At 47.4% G+C, this 14,619-nt stretch overlaps 1 protein-coding gene across 1 annotated transcript in view; it reads right to left on the bottom strand.

Moving 5' to 3' along the window:
• LOC148480777 (low-density lipoprotein receptor-related protein 1-like) overlaps positions 1 to 14,619 on the bottom strand; it is a 363,634-nt gene that overhangs the window by 42,236 nt on the left and 306,779 nt on the right. The window contains exon 21 of the mRNA XM_088453863.1: positions 10,644 to 10,710. Within this exon, the coding sequence (XP_088309989.1) occupies positions 10,644 to 10,710 (67 nt within the window). The remainder of the gene's footprint in view (positions 1 to 10,643; positions 10,711 to 14,619) is intronic.

Here is a 14,619-nt window from a genome sequence, read left to right as displayed (position 1 = left end):
GTGTGTGTATAATGGCAGCAGTGTGATGGGGAACACGGGGAGAGATACTGTGTGTGTATAATGGCAGCAGTGTGATGGGGAATACGGGGAGAGATACTGTGTGTGTGTATAATGGCAGCAGTGTGATGGGGAACACGGGGAGAGATACTGTGTGTGTGTGTAATGGCAGCAGTGTGATGGGGAACACGGGGAGAGATACTGTGTGTGTGTATAATGGCAGCAGTGTGATGGGAACACGGGGAGAGATACTGTGTGTGTAATGGCAGCAGTGTGATGGGGAACACGGGGAGAGATACTGTGTGTGTGTATAATGGCAGCAGTGTGATGGGGAACACGGGGAGAGATACTGTGTGTGTGTATAATGGCAGCAGTGTGATGGGGAACACGGGGAGAGATACTGTGTGTGTGTGTAATGGCAGCAGTGTGATGGGAACACGGGGAGAGATACTGTGTGTGTAATGGCAGCAGTGTGATGGGGAACACAGGGAGAGATACTGTGTGTGTGTATAATGTAGGGGTGTGCACCGGCCACTTTTCGTGTTTTGTGTTTTGGTTTTGGATCTGGATCTTTCTTCGTGTTTTGGATCTGGATTGGTTTTGCCAAAACCACCCTTCCGTGTTTTGGGTTCAGGGTTTTGTGTTTTGGATCTGTATTTTTTTTTAAAAAAGCATAAAAACAGCTAAAATCACATAATTTGTGGGGTTTTCTGCTCCTATGCTATTATTATCCTCAATAACCTTAATTTCCACTCATTTCCAGTCTATTCTGAACACCTCACACCTCACAATAGTGTTTTTATGTCCAAAAGGTTGCACCGAGGTAGCTGGATGACTATGCTAAGCGACACGAGTGGGCGGCACAAACACGTGGCCCATCTAGGAGTGACACTGCAGTGGCAGACAGGATGGCAGTTTGAAAAACTAGGCCCCAAACAGTACATAATGCAAAGAAAAAAAGAGGCGCAAGATGGAATTTTCCTTGGGATTATGTTGTATAAACAAGACATGCACACTTTAACAAACCAATAATTTCAGCGCCAGGGTCTGCCACACGACTGTGGCTGAAATGATTGGTTCGTTTGGGCCCTCACAAAACAAGCTGGCAATTAATCTGTCCCTGCACAAACTGGCTCTACGGAGGCAAGATGTCGTCCTCATGCTACTCATTCACCGATTCCTCACCCTCTTCAGTGTTGTGTACATCCTCATCCTCACAGAGTATTAACTCGTCCCCACTGGAATCCACCACCACAGGTCCCTCTGTACGTTCTGGAGGCTGGTCTCCCTGGAAGAGTTGATAATTCATTTTGATGAACATCATCTTCTCCACATTTTGTGGACGCAACCTCCTACGCCTTTCGCTGACAAGGTTCCCGGCTGCACTAAACACTCTTTCGGAGTACACACTGGAGGGGGGGCAACTCAGGTAAAATAGAGCCAGTTTGTACAGGCGCCTCTAAATTGCCTCTTTTTCCTGCCAGTACAGGTATGGACTGTCGGACATGCCTACTTGGATGCTGTCACCGATGTAATCCTCCACCATTCTGTCAATGGTGACAGTATCATATGTAGTAACAGTAGACATGTCAGAAATTGTTGCCAGGTCCTTCAGTCTGGACCAGATGTCCAAACTTGGTCCTGCCTGCCCTGCATCACCGCCAGCGGGTTGCTTAGGATACCTAAGTTTTTTCCTGGCAGCCCCAGTTGCGGGAGAAAATGAAGAAGGAGCTGTTGACATGTCACGTTCCGCTTCAGCTGACACCAGCAGGTCTTTGCACCTCTGCAGGCTTGTGTCGGCCGGAAAGAGAGACACCACATAGGCTTTAAACCTAGGATCGAACACGGTGGCCAAAATGTAGTGGTCTGATTTCAACAGATTGATCACCCTGGAATCCTGGCAAAGCGAATGAAGGGCTTCATCCACAAGTCCCACATGCCAAGCGGAATCGCTCCATCTTAGCTCCTCCTTCACTTTCTCCAGCTGCTTCTGCAAAAGCCTGATGAGGGGAATGACCTGACTCAAGCTTGCAGTGTCTGAACTGACTTCACGTGTGGCAAGTTCGAAGGGCTGGAGAAGCTTGCACAACACGGAAATCATTCTCCACTGCGCTTGAGTCAGGTGCATACCCCCTCCTTTGCCTATGTCATAGGTGGATGTATAGGCTTGAATGGCCTTTTGCTGCTCCTTCATCCTCTGAAGCATATAGAGGGTTGAGTTCCACCACGTCACAACCTCTTGCATCAGGTTATGGCGGGGCAGGTTCAAGAGTGTTTGCTGGTGCTCCAGTCTTCGGCACGCAGACTGGAGAAATTTTTTGGGCCACCCAAAGCGTCTCCTGCATGCCCCTGTCACTTTTCAGAAAATTCTGCACCACCAAGTTTATTGTGTGAGCAAAACATGGGACGTGCTGGAATTTGCCCAGATGTAATGCCCGCACAATATTGGTGGCGTTGTCAGATATCACAAATCCCCAGGAGAGTCTAAGTGGGGTAAGCCACTGGGCGATGATTTCCCTAAGTTTCTCGAAGAGGTTGTCGGCGGTGTGCCTCTTACTGAAACCGGTGATACACAGCGTAGCCTGCCTTGGAACGAGCTGGCGTTTCTGAGATGCTGCTACTGGTGACGCTGCTACTGTTGCTGCATAAGGTGATACATCTACCCAGTGGGCTGTCACAGTCATATAGTCCTTAGTCTGCCCTCTTCCACTTGTCCACATGTGCGTGGTTAAGTGGACATTGGGTACAACCGCATTTTTCAGGACACTGAGGACACTTTTTCTGACGCTTCTGTACAGTCTCTGTATCGCCTACCTAGTGAAGTGGAATCTAGACGGGATTTGGAACCGGGGACACACTACCTCCATCAATCGTCTAAATCCCACTGCACTAATGGCGGATACCGGACGCACGTCTAACACCAACATAGCAGTCAAGGCCTCAGTTATACGTTTTGCTTCAGGATGACTGCTGTCGTACTTCATCCTCCTCGCTAAGGACTGTTGGAGGGTCAATTGTTTAGTAAAAGTAGTGGTGTTCCTACTTCCTCTCTGGGATGATGAACGACTCCCAGCAGAAGCAACAGCAGCAGTGGCAGCAGTAGGCGTAGCAATGCAGGATCCTCCGGAGGAAACCCGGATAGGAGAGTCAGTCATGCCAGTGACATGGCCTGCAGGACTACTACCGAAACTGACGAGGAGGGAGTTGACGGTGTGGTTTGCAGGCGCTTGGATACAACAGGACAACGGGATTTAGGTGTCCCTGGACTGCTTACGGTCTTAGCCAAAGTTTCTGAACTTGACAGTAACTTTTTATGAACGCGCTGCAGGTGCCGTATAAGGGAGAATGTTCCTAGGTGGTTAAGGTACCTACCCCTACTTATTTCACCTTTACATATGGTACATATGGCAAGACAGTTGTTGGAATGTTTGGTCTTCAATTTGCATATCACCAAGTGGACTGTGGGTGCTCCTTTCAGCACTTGCAGGGGGCGTGCAAATGGTGGAAAGAGCCACCTCTTCCCGTCCAGTGCTGGGAAAGTCAGGCATCGCAACCACCACCACACTTGGACTCTCCTTGGGGATTTGTGATATCTTCTTAGAACACACAGTTCTTCACTGTGCTTTTGCCAGCTTAACTCTTTTGATTTTTTTAGTGGGAGGAGGGCTTCCATCGTCATGTGAAGCTGAACCACTAGTCATGAACATACTAGGGATCGACCTTAGCCGTTCCTTGCCACTCCATGTCGTAAATGGTATATTTGCAAGTTTATGTTTCTCTTCAGATGATTTAAATGTTTTTTTTAAGGTCATTTTCCTGAACTTTGTCATTTGGGATTGTATGTGCCCTCTACTATGACATTGGGCATCGGCCTTGGCAGACGACGTTGATGGCATGTTATCGTCTATGTCATGACTAGTGGCAGCAGCTTCAGCACTAGGAGGAAGTGGTTCTTGATCTTTCCCTATTTTATTTTTATCGGAGAAAGTTTGGTCCTCCATTTATGTTATATTGATATATACGTGCGGCTAAGGCGCACACAAACACAGAAAATAAGTTTTTATTTTTGTTGGAGACTAGTGCACTTTGTGGGTTACACCACCCTGTAAGAAATGAGCCAGCCGGCCCTTTACTTATGGGACACAGGCGCACGCTTGGCGCTGCTCCTTTGTTGATGCACGTGCAGCCACAGTGCACACAATTCACAAACACAGAAAATATTTTTTATTTTGTTAGGAGTGTACTTTGGGGGTTACAGCACCCTTTAACGGACAAGCCAGCCGGCCCTTTACTTATGGGACACAGGCGCTTATGGGCACGCTTGGCGCTGCTCCTTTGTTGATGCACGTGCAGCCACAGTGCACACAATTCACAAACACAGAAAAAATATTTATTTTTTTTGCACTTGGGGGGAGCACCCCTGATGGACAGAGCACCCCCTGGACAACACTACACAGGACTGGGACACTGCACAGGACTTTGGAGTGGACACAGCCCCTATGGACAACTGACTGCACAACACAGTCCAGCCAGCCCCAATGGACTTTGGAGGAGTGAACACAGCCCCTATGGACAACAGCAGCACAGCGCAGCACAACACTACACTGCGCTACACTGCACTACACTACACTACACAGCCCAGCCAGCCCTAACTCCCACCCTCCCTCTTCACTGTCCACAGCCGAGTAGAGAAAATGGTGCAGACGCGGGTACCTTATATAGGATCCAAAACCCGCGAGACCCGGAAGGCGGGATGATGACGTTTTGCCTCGATTTCAGATCCGAGTCAGGCGGGAAAAGTCGAGCCTGACTCGGATCGGCCTCGGATCGGGGGGGCTCGGATTTCAGAAATCCGAACCCGCTCACCCCTAATATATATATATAGTGTTCACTCTAGGTCTGGCAGCAGGCAGGGCGCCGGACCTAGAGATAGGGCACTTCTGTGCGCACCCGAAAAGGGGGCTTGTCTTTATGACTCGTCTCCTTTTCGTCATATCTGGGGGGCGTGCCCTGCACTTACGGACATGCCGGGAAGCCCTCAAGCACTGCGGTCACTTTGAATGGATGCCAGGTGCCATTCACCGGCGGTGCACGCTGCGCCTCCATTTTGACCACCCGCGGAACACTGCGACCCACGGGTGGAGATAGAACCCACAGGCTGCCTCAGCGGGGCGCCGCACTGGAGGGCAGGGTGCTTTCTGCCCTTCAGAAATAGGGCAGGGTGCGGCGCCCTTCTATGTTGGGTGTACATACCCCGATGAGGGCACCTAAGATATATCTATATCTATATATATATATAGAGTGACATTGAAAAAACTGTGCATATATCCAGTAGGTGTCACTAGGTCAAGTCTTGACCTAGTGACACCTACAGGTTATATGTACAGTTTTTACAATGTCACTAGATGAGAATATATGTGTATATATATATATATATATTCCCATTAAGAAACACATTTTCATATCATATGCACTATATATATATATATATATATATATATATATACATAGATATCTATATAGATATATCTATATAGATATACTGTATATATCTATAGATATCTATCTATAGAGATATATATATATATATATACACTGTATATAGATACTGTATATCTATAGACATTGACAGAATTTTCATATTTTGGCCTCTATTCACCACCACAATGGCTTTGAAATGAAACAAACAAGATGTGATTTACCTGCAGACATTCAGATTTAATTTGAGGGTAATTACATCCAAATCAGGTGAACGGTGTAGGAATTACAACGGTTTCTATATGTGCCTCCCACTTTTTAAGGGGCCAAAAGTAATGGGACAAACTAAACAATCCTAAATCTAACTTTCACTTTTTAATACTTTGTTGCAAATCCTTATCAGGCAATTACAGCCTGAAGTCTGGAACGCATAGACATCACCAGACGCTTGGTTTAATCCCTGGTGATGCTCTGCCAGGCCCCTACTGCAAATGTCTTCAGTTCGTGCTTGTTCTTGGGACATTTTCCCTTCAGTTTTGTTTTCATCAAGTGAAATGCATGCTCAATCGGATTCAGGTCAGGGGATTGACTTGGCCATTGCATAACATTCCACTTTTTAGCCTTAAAAAACTCTTTGGTTGCTTTTGCAGTATGCTTCGGGTCATTGTCCATCTGCACTGTGAAGCGCCTTCCAATGAGTTCTGAAGCATTTGACTGAATATGAGCATATAATATTGCCCGAAACACTTCAGAATTCATTCTGCTGCTTTTGTCAGCAGTCACATCATCAATAAATACAAGGGAACCAGTTCCATTGGCAGCCATACATGCCCACGCCATGACACTACCACCACCATGCTTCACTGATGAGGTGGTATGTTTTGGCTCATGAGCAGTTCCTTTCCTTCTCCATACTCTTCTCTTCTCATCACTCTGGTACAAGTTGATCTTTGTCTCATCTGTCCATAGGATGTTGTTCCAGAACTGTAATGGCTTTTTAGATGTTATTTGGCAAACTCTAATCTGGTCTTCCTGTTTTTGAGGCTCACCAATGGTTTACATCTTGTTTACACATTGTGGTGAACCCTCTATATTCACTCTTGTGAAGTCTTCTCTTGATTGTTGACTTTGACACATATACACCTACCTCCTGGAGAGTGTTCTTGATTTGGCCAACTGCTGTGAATGGGTTTTTCTTCACCAGGGAAATAATTCTTCTGTCATCCACCACAATTGTTTTCTGTGGTCTTCCAGGTCTTTTGGTGTTGCTGAGGTCTCTGGTGCGTTCTTTCTTTTTAAGAATGTTCCAAACAGTTGATTTGGCCACACCTAATGTTTTTGCTATCTCTCTGATGGGTTTGTTTTGATTTTTCAGCCTAATGATGGCTTGCTTCACTGATAGTGACATCTCTTTGGATCTCATATTGAGAGTCGGCAGCAACTGATTCCAAATGCAAATGTTACACCTAGAATCAACTCCAGACCTTTCACCTGCTTAATTGATAATGAAATAACGAGAGAATAGCCCACACCTGTCCATGAAATAGCTTTTGAGTTGATAATCCCATTACTTTTGGCCCCTTAAAAAGTGGGAGGCACATATAGAAACCGTTGTAATTTCTACACCGTTCACCTGATTTGGATGTAATTACCCTCAAATTAAATCAGAAAATCTGCAGTTAAAGCAAATCTTGTTTGTTTCATTTCAAAGCCATTGTGGTGGTGAATAGAGGCCAAAATATGAAAATTCTATCAATGTCCCAATATTTATGCACCTGACTGTATATACATACAGTGTATATATATATATATATATATATATATATATATACACACACACACAGTATATATATATATATGTATATATATATATATATAGTTCTATCTATATATAGATATCTATATATATAGAGAGAGAGAGAGTGAGTTAGATCATTGCAGCAGGTCCCTACCTAGCCTTGCTGGTTGCTGCACTGCTGGTTACTGCTGGTGGGCAGCGGTGGGCCTGGAAGGCTGGCTGGTAGAGTGGCTGCTAGGGCGGATGATGGATGGGAGCCACAGGGCGGTGGGCCGCGGACAAAGTGACCTGGGGACGGAGCACATTCTCCTTTCCCCAGGTGGGCGCGAACACAGTCCCTCCGAGAGAGCTCAGTGCGGGGCTCTCTGGGACTGGAAGCGGGACCACGTGACGACCGCGTGATGTCATGACGTCACGCGGTACTCGCGCAGTGCTCCTCTGGGAGCACTGAGTGATCGCTAATTTCTTCGGGCAAAGGGGCCCGTCCACGGGTCCCTTGGGTCCTGCCGGGCCCTAGGCGAGCGCCTAGGATGTCTAGCGGGAAATCCGGCCCTGATTCTGGCTGATAACAGAACTGTACCATACGCACTATGCCGTAACATAAGACCACCGTGGCTCCACCCTGAGCAGGAACGTTAGGACACAGGAGAGCAGCACTAAGCCTCCACCCTGAGCAGGAACGTTAGGACACAGGAGAGCAGCACTAAGCCTCCACCCTGAGCAGGAACGTTAGGACACAGGAGAGCAGCACTAAGCCTCCAACCTGAGCAGGAGCGTTAGGACAAAGGAGAGCAGCACTAAGCCTCCACCCTGAGCAGGAACGTTAGGACACAATATACCAGCACTAAGCCTCCACCCTGAGCAGAAACGTTAGGACACAATATAGCAGCACTAAGCCTCCACCCTGAGCAGGAACGTTAGGACACAGGAGAGCAGCACTAAGCCTCCAACCTGAGCAGGAACGTTAGGACACAGGAGAGCAGCACTAAGCCTCCACCCTGAGCAGGAACGTTAGGACACATGAGAGCAGCACTAAGCCTCCACCCTGAGCAGGAACGTTAGGATACAGGAGAGCAGCACTAAGGCCCTGATTCAGCCGGACGCTCTGACCAGAGCGCTCGCTCTGAATCAGGGCCCACCTCCATAAATATGGAGCATCCTCCTGGACACTCGTATAGCTGTGGGTCACCACCCACAGCATATACGAGCGTGCAGGATGATGGTCGCGATAGTCTTGATCATCGCGACCATCGCCACTGCGAGCAGAAGCCTGCGGTTGAGTTTCTCAACCGCAAGGCCAGGAGTGATTTTGGCTCTATCAGAGCCAAAATCACTCCCACTGACATCACTAGTGATGTCAGTGGGGCCGGCTTCTGACGGTAGGCGTTCCCTTGGGAACGCCTCCGTCTGGCAGGCACGCCCCCGGCACGCCCACCAAAGGGGGCGTGCTGTCAATCAACATCAAGAGCACGCCCCCTTTGATCAGACACTACGAGCGAAGGAAAGTCCTTCGCTCGTCGCGTCTCGCGCATGCGCACGACGGAGCTCCCTCCGTCATGCGCATGCGCAGTGCAGACCATAGACCCACTTGTGAGTGGACAGCCGCTCGCGAGTGGGTCTAAATCAGGGCCTAAGCCTCCACCCAGAGCAGGAACGTTAGTACACAGGAGAGCAGCACTAAGCCTCCACCCTGAGCAGGAACGTTAGGACACAATATAGCAGCACTAAGCCTCCACCCTGAGCAGGAACGTTAGGACACAATAAAGCAGCACTAAGCCTCCACCCTCAGCAGGAACGTTAGGACACAGGAGAGCAGCACTAAGCCTCCACCCAGAGCAGGATCGTAAGGACACAGGAGAGCAGCACGAAGCCTCCACCCTGAGCAGGAACGTTAGGACACAGGACAGCAGCACTATGGACCTCATTCAGAGTCGGTCGTTGCGGCCGCACGGTAGTAGGGGAAAGGGGCCGGATATGCAAATTAAGCGATCACATGTTGCGGTCCTAAAATGAGATCGTTAGTTGAACGACCGAGTGTAAGAAGCGTCCGTAAGACTAAATAACGCCCCCTTCTCGATCACAACACACGTCATCTCCTGGGATATAAGGATTAATCGCGAGCATCGGGAACCATCGGAGCTGGTCGTAGAGCTTAAGGTTGACCATACCCTCTCTTAAGCACTACGATCAAGTCAGTGTAAAAACCTCCCATGTCACATGTGCCATGACACTACTTTGTTAATTATGTACTCCTATTAAACGCCGTTCGCATAATTAGGCACGCCTGCGTTCGGATCTCCACTCCCCCGTTTTCAAGCACCTTCCCCTGTTACCACCCACAAACGGTTCATTCTGTCACTCAAACTAACGACCTGGCTGTGTTCAAGGAGAGAGAAATTTCTGATCGTAACAGCTAGTTTGCGCACGCGCATTGCGAACTTTACGCATGCACAGTTTAGCGAACATCGGTGGCGTACGACCGTGCGGCCGCAACGACCGACTCTGAATGAGGTCCTAAGCCTCCACCCTGAGCAGGAACCTTAGGACACAGGAGAGCAGCACTAAGCCTCCACCCTGAGCAGGAACGTTAGGACACAGGAGAGCAGCACTAAGCATCTACCCTGAGCAGGAACGTTAGGACACAGGAGAGCAGCACTAAGCCTCCACCCTGAGCAGGAACTTTAGGACACAGGAGAGCAGCACTAAGCCTCCACCCTGAGCAGGAACATTAGGACACAGGAGAGCAGCACGAAGCCTCCACCCTGAGCAGGAACGTAAGGACACAGGAGAGCAGCACTAAGCCTCCACCCTGAGCAGGAACGTTAGGACACAGGAGAGCAGCCCTAAGCCTCCACCCTGAGCAGGAACGTTAGGACACAGGAGAGCAGCCCTAAGCCTCCATCCTGAGCAGGAACGTTAGGACAGAAGAACATGAAAGCAGAGCGGCATGCAGTTACCCTGAGAAACACACCAACCCATCACATCACTCCGAGAGCTGCTGTGCTCAGACTATCACAGCAGGTGGAGAAGCAAAGACAGACTCATGCAGAAATACCCAACACTGGGAGAGCGACCGGGAATCCCAGAGGTGACATCTGGAAGGGACAGGTCAGGAAGAGAGTCCATCTGCAGATAGTAAGTAGTGTAGTGGTGATAGTTGACAGGATGGGGGAGTGACCCAGCAGGATTTGTGGTGGCGGGGAGGAAAAGGGAGGACATGTGGAGGATGCACTGGAAGATGAGCTGGAAGGATAATGCTCGGAGCTGAAAGACTGTCCGTGAGAGAGGCTGCGCATTCGGTGGAGAGAAACTTTGCTGGGCCGATAAGGGACTGGTCTCACTTTGGGTTATTGCATAGCCCTCTACCAACCTCTGTGATCCCAGCGCGGGGTGCGGCGAGTCCGTGTACCTCTGACGGAGGGAGCTCAGGCTGGGTGCTGGGGGAAAGAAGAGAGAATACAATGAGCTGGATGGAAGCCATGTGTGTGACATAATACATTCCCGACATGCACAAACAGCAGACGTGCGAGGGGTGAACATGCTGGAACAGAACGTTAGGCAAAGGATCACAGTCCAGACGCAGAGCCCTGGAAGATGTCTGGGCAGCAGGAGCGTTGAGGAAGGGAGAGCAGTTAGTGTGGCCAGGACTGATTGAGATTGAGTCAGGGTCCAGCTTATCCTGATCTCTCATTTACCCTCCATGATCCGCTCTGACTGAGGCCCTCTCTTACAGTGAGTAGCTCCGTCTGATTTCCCCCAGTCAGAGCGGATCATGGAGGGTAAATGACCGATCACATTAAGCTGGACCCTGACTCAATCTCGATCAGTCCTGGCCACACTAACTGCTCTCCCTTCCCCAACGCTCCTGCTGCCCAGCCATCTTCCAGGGCTCTGTATGTACATAAACTGTCCAGCCGCTCCTGTATGTATGTATGCATGAATGTATGAGACATGTGCAGTACAGATGTGTCCTCATACACGATTGCTCTAGTTGCGCCAGGTCCCAGACGGCTCAGCCAATCCTAGTGTCGCTCTTAGTCTGCATCTTATTCACATAACTAAAAGAACTGGGAGAGACAAAACGACTCCGCTAGGCTGCACTGATCAATGTGATGTGCGACATTTGTACATATTAAAAACACAAAAGAAAATATAAGCAGCGCTATAGTGGTGTAAATTAATCACAGATACATATAGTAAAATACGAGTACCTTGTTTATTAAAATATATAAATATTCTATTAATCAGCCTTTAATCATAAGCATCCTGTACAAAACCTTATTTGTAAACATACAGTGTACATAAGAATTAAATCAAACAGTGTGTATAACAATCTGTGTGCGAATATACGAAGAATCTATTCATAGTTCCCTCAATTATTGTTAAGTTCAGTCCAGAGCAATGGGGTGCAAACATGGGGAAACAACACAGAAACTTGGGACAACCCCCCAAAGGACAAATCAGCAAAAGAATTTTTAAAAATTAACTCAGAACACCCCTATATATATGCCCATCACTCTCTCCCTTTATCCCCTATATATATATATATATATATATATATATATATGCCCATCACTCTCTCCCCTTATCCCCTATATATATGCCCATCACTCTCTCCCCTTATCCCCTATATATATGCCCATCACTCTCTCCCCTTATCCCATATATATATATATATATATATATATATATATATATATATATGCCCATCACTCTCTCCCTTTATCCCCTATATATATGCCCATCACTCTCTCCCCTTATCCCATATACATATACCCATCACTCTCTCCCTTTATCCCCTATATATATGCCCATCACTCTCTCCCCTTATCCCATATACATATACCCATCACTCTCTCCCTTTATCCCCTATATATATGCCCATCACTCTCTCCCCTAATCCCATATATATATATATATATATGCCCATCACTCTCTCCCTTTATCCCCTATATATATGCCCATCACTCTCTCCCCTTATCACATATATATATATGCCCATCACTCTCTCCCCTTATCCCCTATATATATGCCCATCACTCTCTCCCCTTATCACATATATATATGCCCATCACTCTCTCCCTTTATCCCCTATACATATATGCCCATCACTCTCTCCCCTTATCACATATATATATATATATATATATATGCCCATCACTCTCTCCCCTTATCCCCTATATATATGCCCATCACTCTCTCCCCTTATCCCCTATACATATATGCCCATCACTCTCTCCCCTTATCATATATATATATATATGCCCATCACTCTCTCCCCTTATCCCCTATATATATGCCCATCACTCTCTCCCCTTATCCCCTATATGTATGCCCATCCCTCTCTCCCCTTATCCCCTATATATATGCCCATCACTCTCTCCCCTTATCCCCTATATATATGCCCATCACTCTCTCCCCTTATCCCCTATATATATGCCCATCACTCTCTCCCCTTATCCCCTATATATATGCCCATCACTCTCTCCCCTTATCCCCTATATATATGCCCATCACTCTCTCCCCTTATCCCCTATATATATGTCCATCACTCTCTCCCCTTATCCCCTATATATATGCCCATCACTCTCTCCCCTTATCCCCTATATATATGCCCATCACTCTCTCCCCTTATCCCCTATATATATGCCCATCACTCTCTCCCCTTATCCCCTATATATATGCCCATCACTCTCTCCCCTTATCCCATATATATATGCCCATCACTCTCTCCCCTTATCCCCTATATATATGCCCATCCCTCTCTCCCCTTATCCCCAATATATATGCCCATCACTCTCTCCCCTTATCCCCTATATATATGCCCATCACTCTCTCCCCTTATCCCCTATATATATGCCCATCACTCTCTCCCCTTATCCCCTATATATATGCCCATCACTCTCTCCCCTTATCCCCTATATATATGCCCATCACTCTCTCCCCTTATCCCCTATATATATGCCCATCACTCTCTCCCCTTATCCCCTATATATATGCCCATCACTCTCTCCCCTTATCCCATATATATATGCCCATCCCTCTCTCCCCTTATCCCATATATATATATACCCATCGCTCTCTCCCCTTATCCCCTATATATATGCCCATCACTCTCTCCCCTTATCCCCTATATATATGCCCATCACTCTCTCCCCTTATCCCCTATATATATGCCCATCACTCTCTCCCCTTATCCCCTATATATATGCCCATCACTCTCTCCCCTTATCCCATATATATATGCCCATCCCTCTCTCCCCTTATCCCCAATATATATGCCCATCACTCTCTCCCCTTATCCCCTATACATATATGCCCATCACTCTCTCCCCTTATCACATATATATATATATATATATATATGCCCATCACTCTCTCCCCTTATCCCCTATATATATGCCCATCACTCTCTCCCCTTATCCCCTATATATATGCCCATCACTCTCTCCCCTTATCCCCTATATATATGCCCATCACTCTCTCCCCTTATCCCCTATATATATGCCCATCACTCTCTCCCCTTATCCCCTATATATATGCCCATCACTCTCTCCCCTTATCCCCTATATATATGCCCATCACTCTCTCCCCTTATACCATATATATATGCCCATCACTCTCTCCCCTTATCCCCTATATATATGCCCATCACTCTCTCCCCTTATCCCATATATATATGCCCATCACTCTCTCCCCTTATCCCCTATATATATACCCATCGCTCTCTCCCCTTATCCCCTATATATATGCCCATCACTCTCTCCCCTTATCACATATATATATATATATGCCCATCACTCTCTCCCCTTATCCCCTATATATATGCCCATCACTCTCTCCCCTTATCCCCTATATATATGCCCATCACTCTCTCCCCTTATCCCCTATATATATGCCCATCACTCTCTCCCCTTATCCCCTATATATATGCCCATCACTCTCTCCCCTTATCCCCTATATATATGCCCATCACTCTCTCCCCTTATCCCCTATATATATGCCCATCACTCTCTCCCCTTATCCCCTATATATATGCCCATCACTCTCTCCCCTTATCCCCTATATATATGCCCATCACTCTCTCCCCTTATCCCCTATATATATGCCCATCACTCTCTCCCCTTATCCCCTATATATATGCCCATCACTCTCTCCCCTTATCCCCTATATATATGCCCATCACTCTCTCCCCTTATCCCCTATATATATGCCCATCACTCTCTCCCCTTATCCCCTATATATATGCCCATCACTCTCTCCCCTTATCCCCTATATATATGCCCATCACTCTCTCCCCTTATCCCCTATATATATGCCCATCACTCTCTCCCCTTATCCCATAT

Source organism: Taudactylus pleione, unplaced genomic scaffold (assembly GCF_031769625.1).
Source record: "Taudactylus pleione unplaced genomic scaffold, aTauple2 ptg000597l, whole genome shotgun sequence".
Taxonomy (NCBI): domain Eukaryota; kingdom Metazoa; phylum Chordata; class Amphibia; order Anura; family Myobatrachidae; genus Taudactylus; species Taudactylus pleione.
The sequence above is the reverse complement of the archived record's forward strand: the minus strand, read 5'-3'. Positions and strand labels throughout refer to the sequence as shown.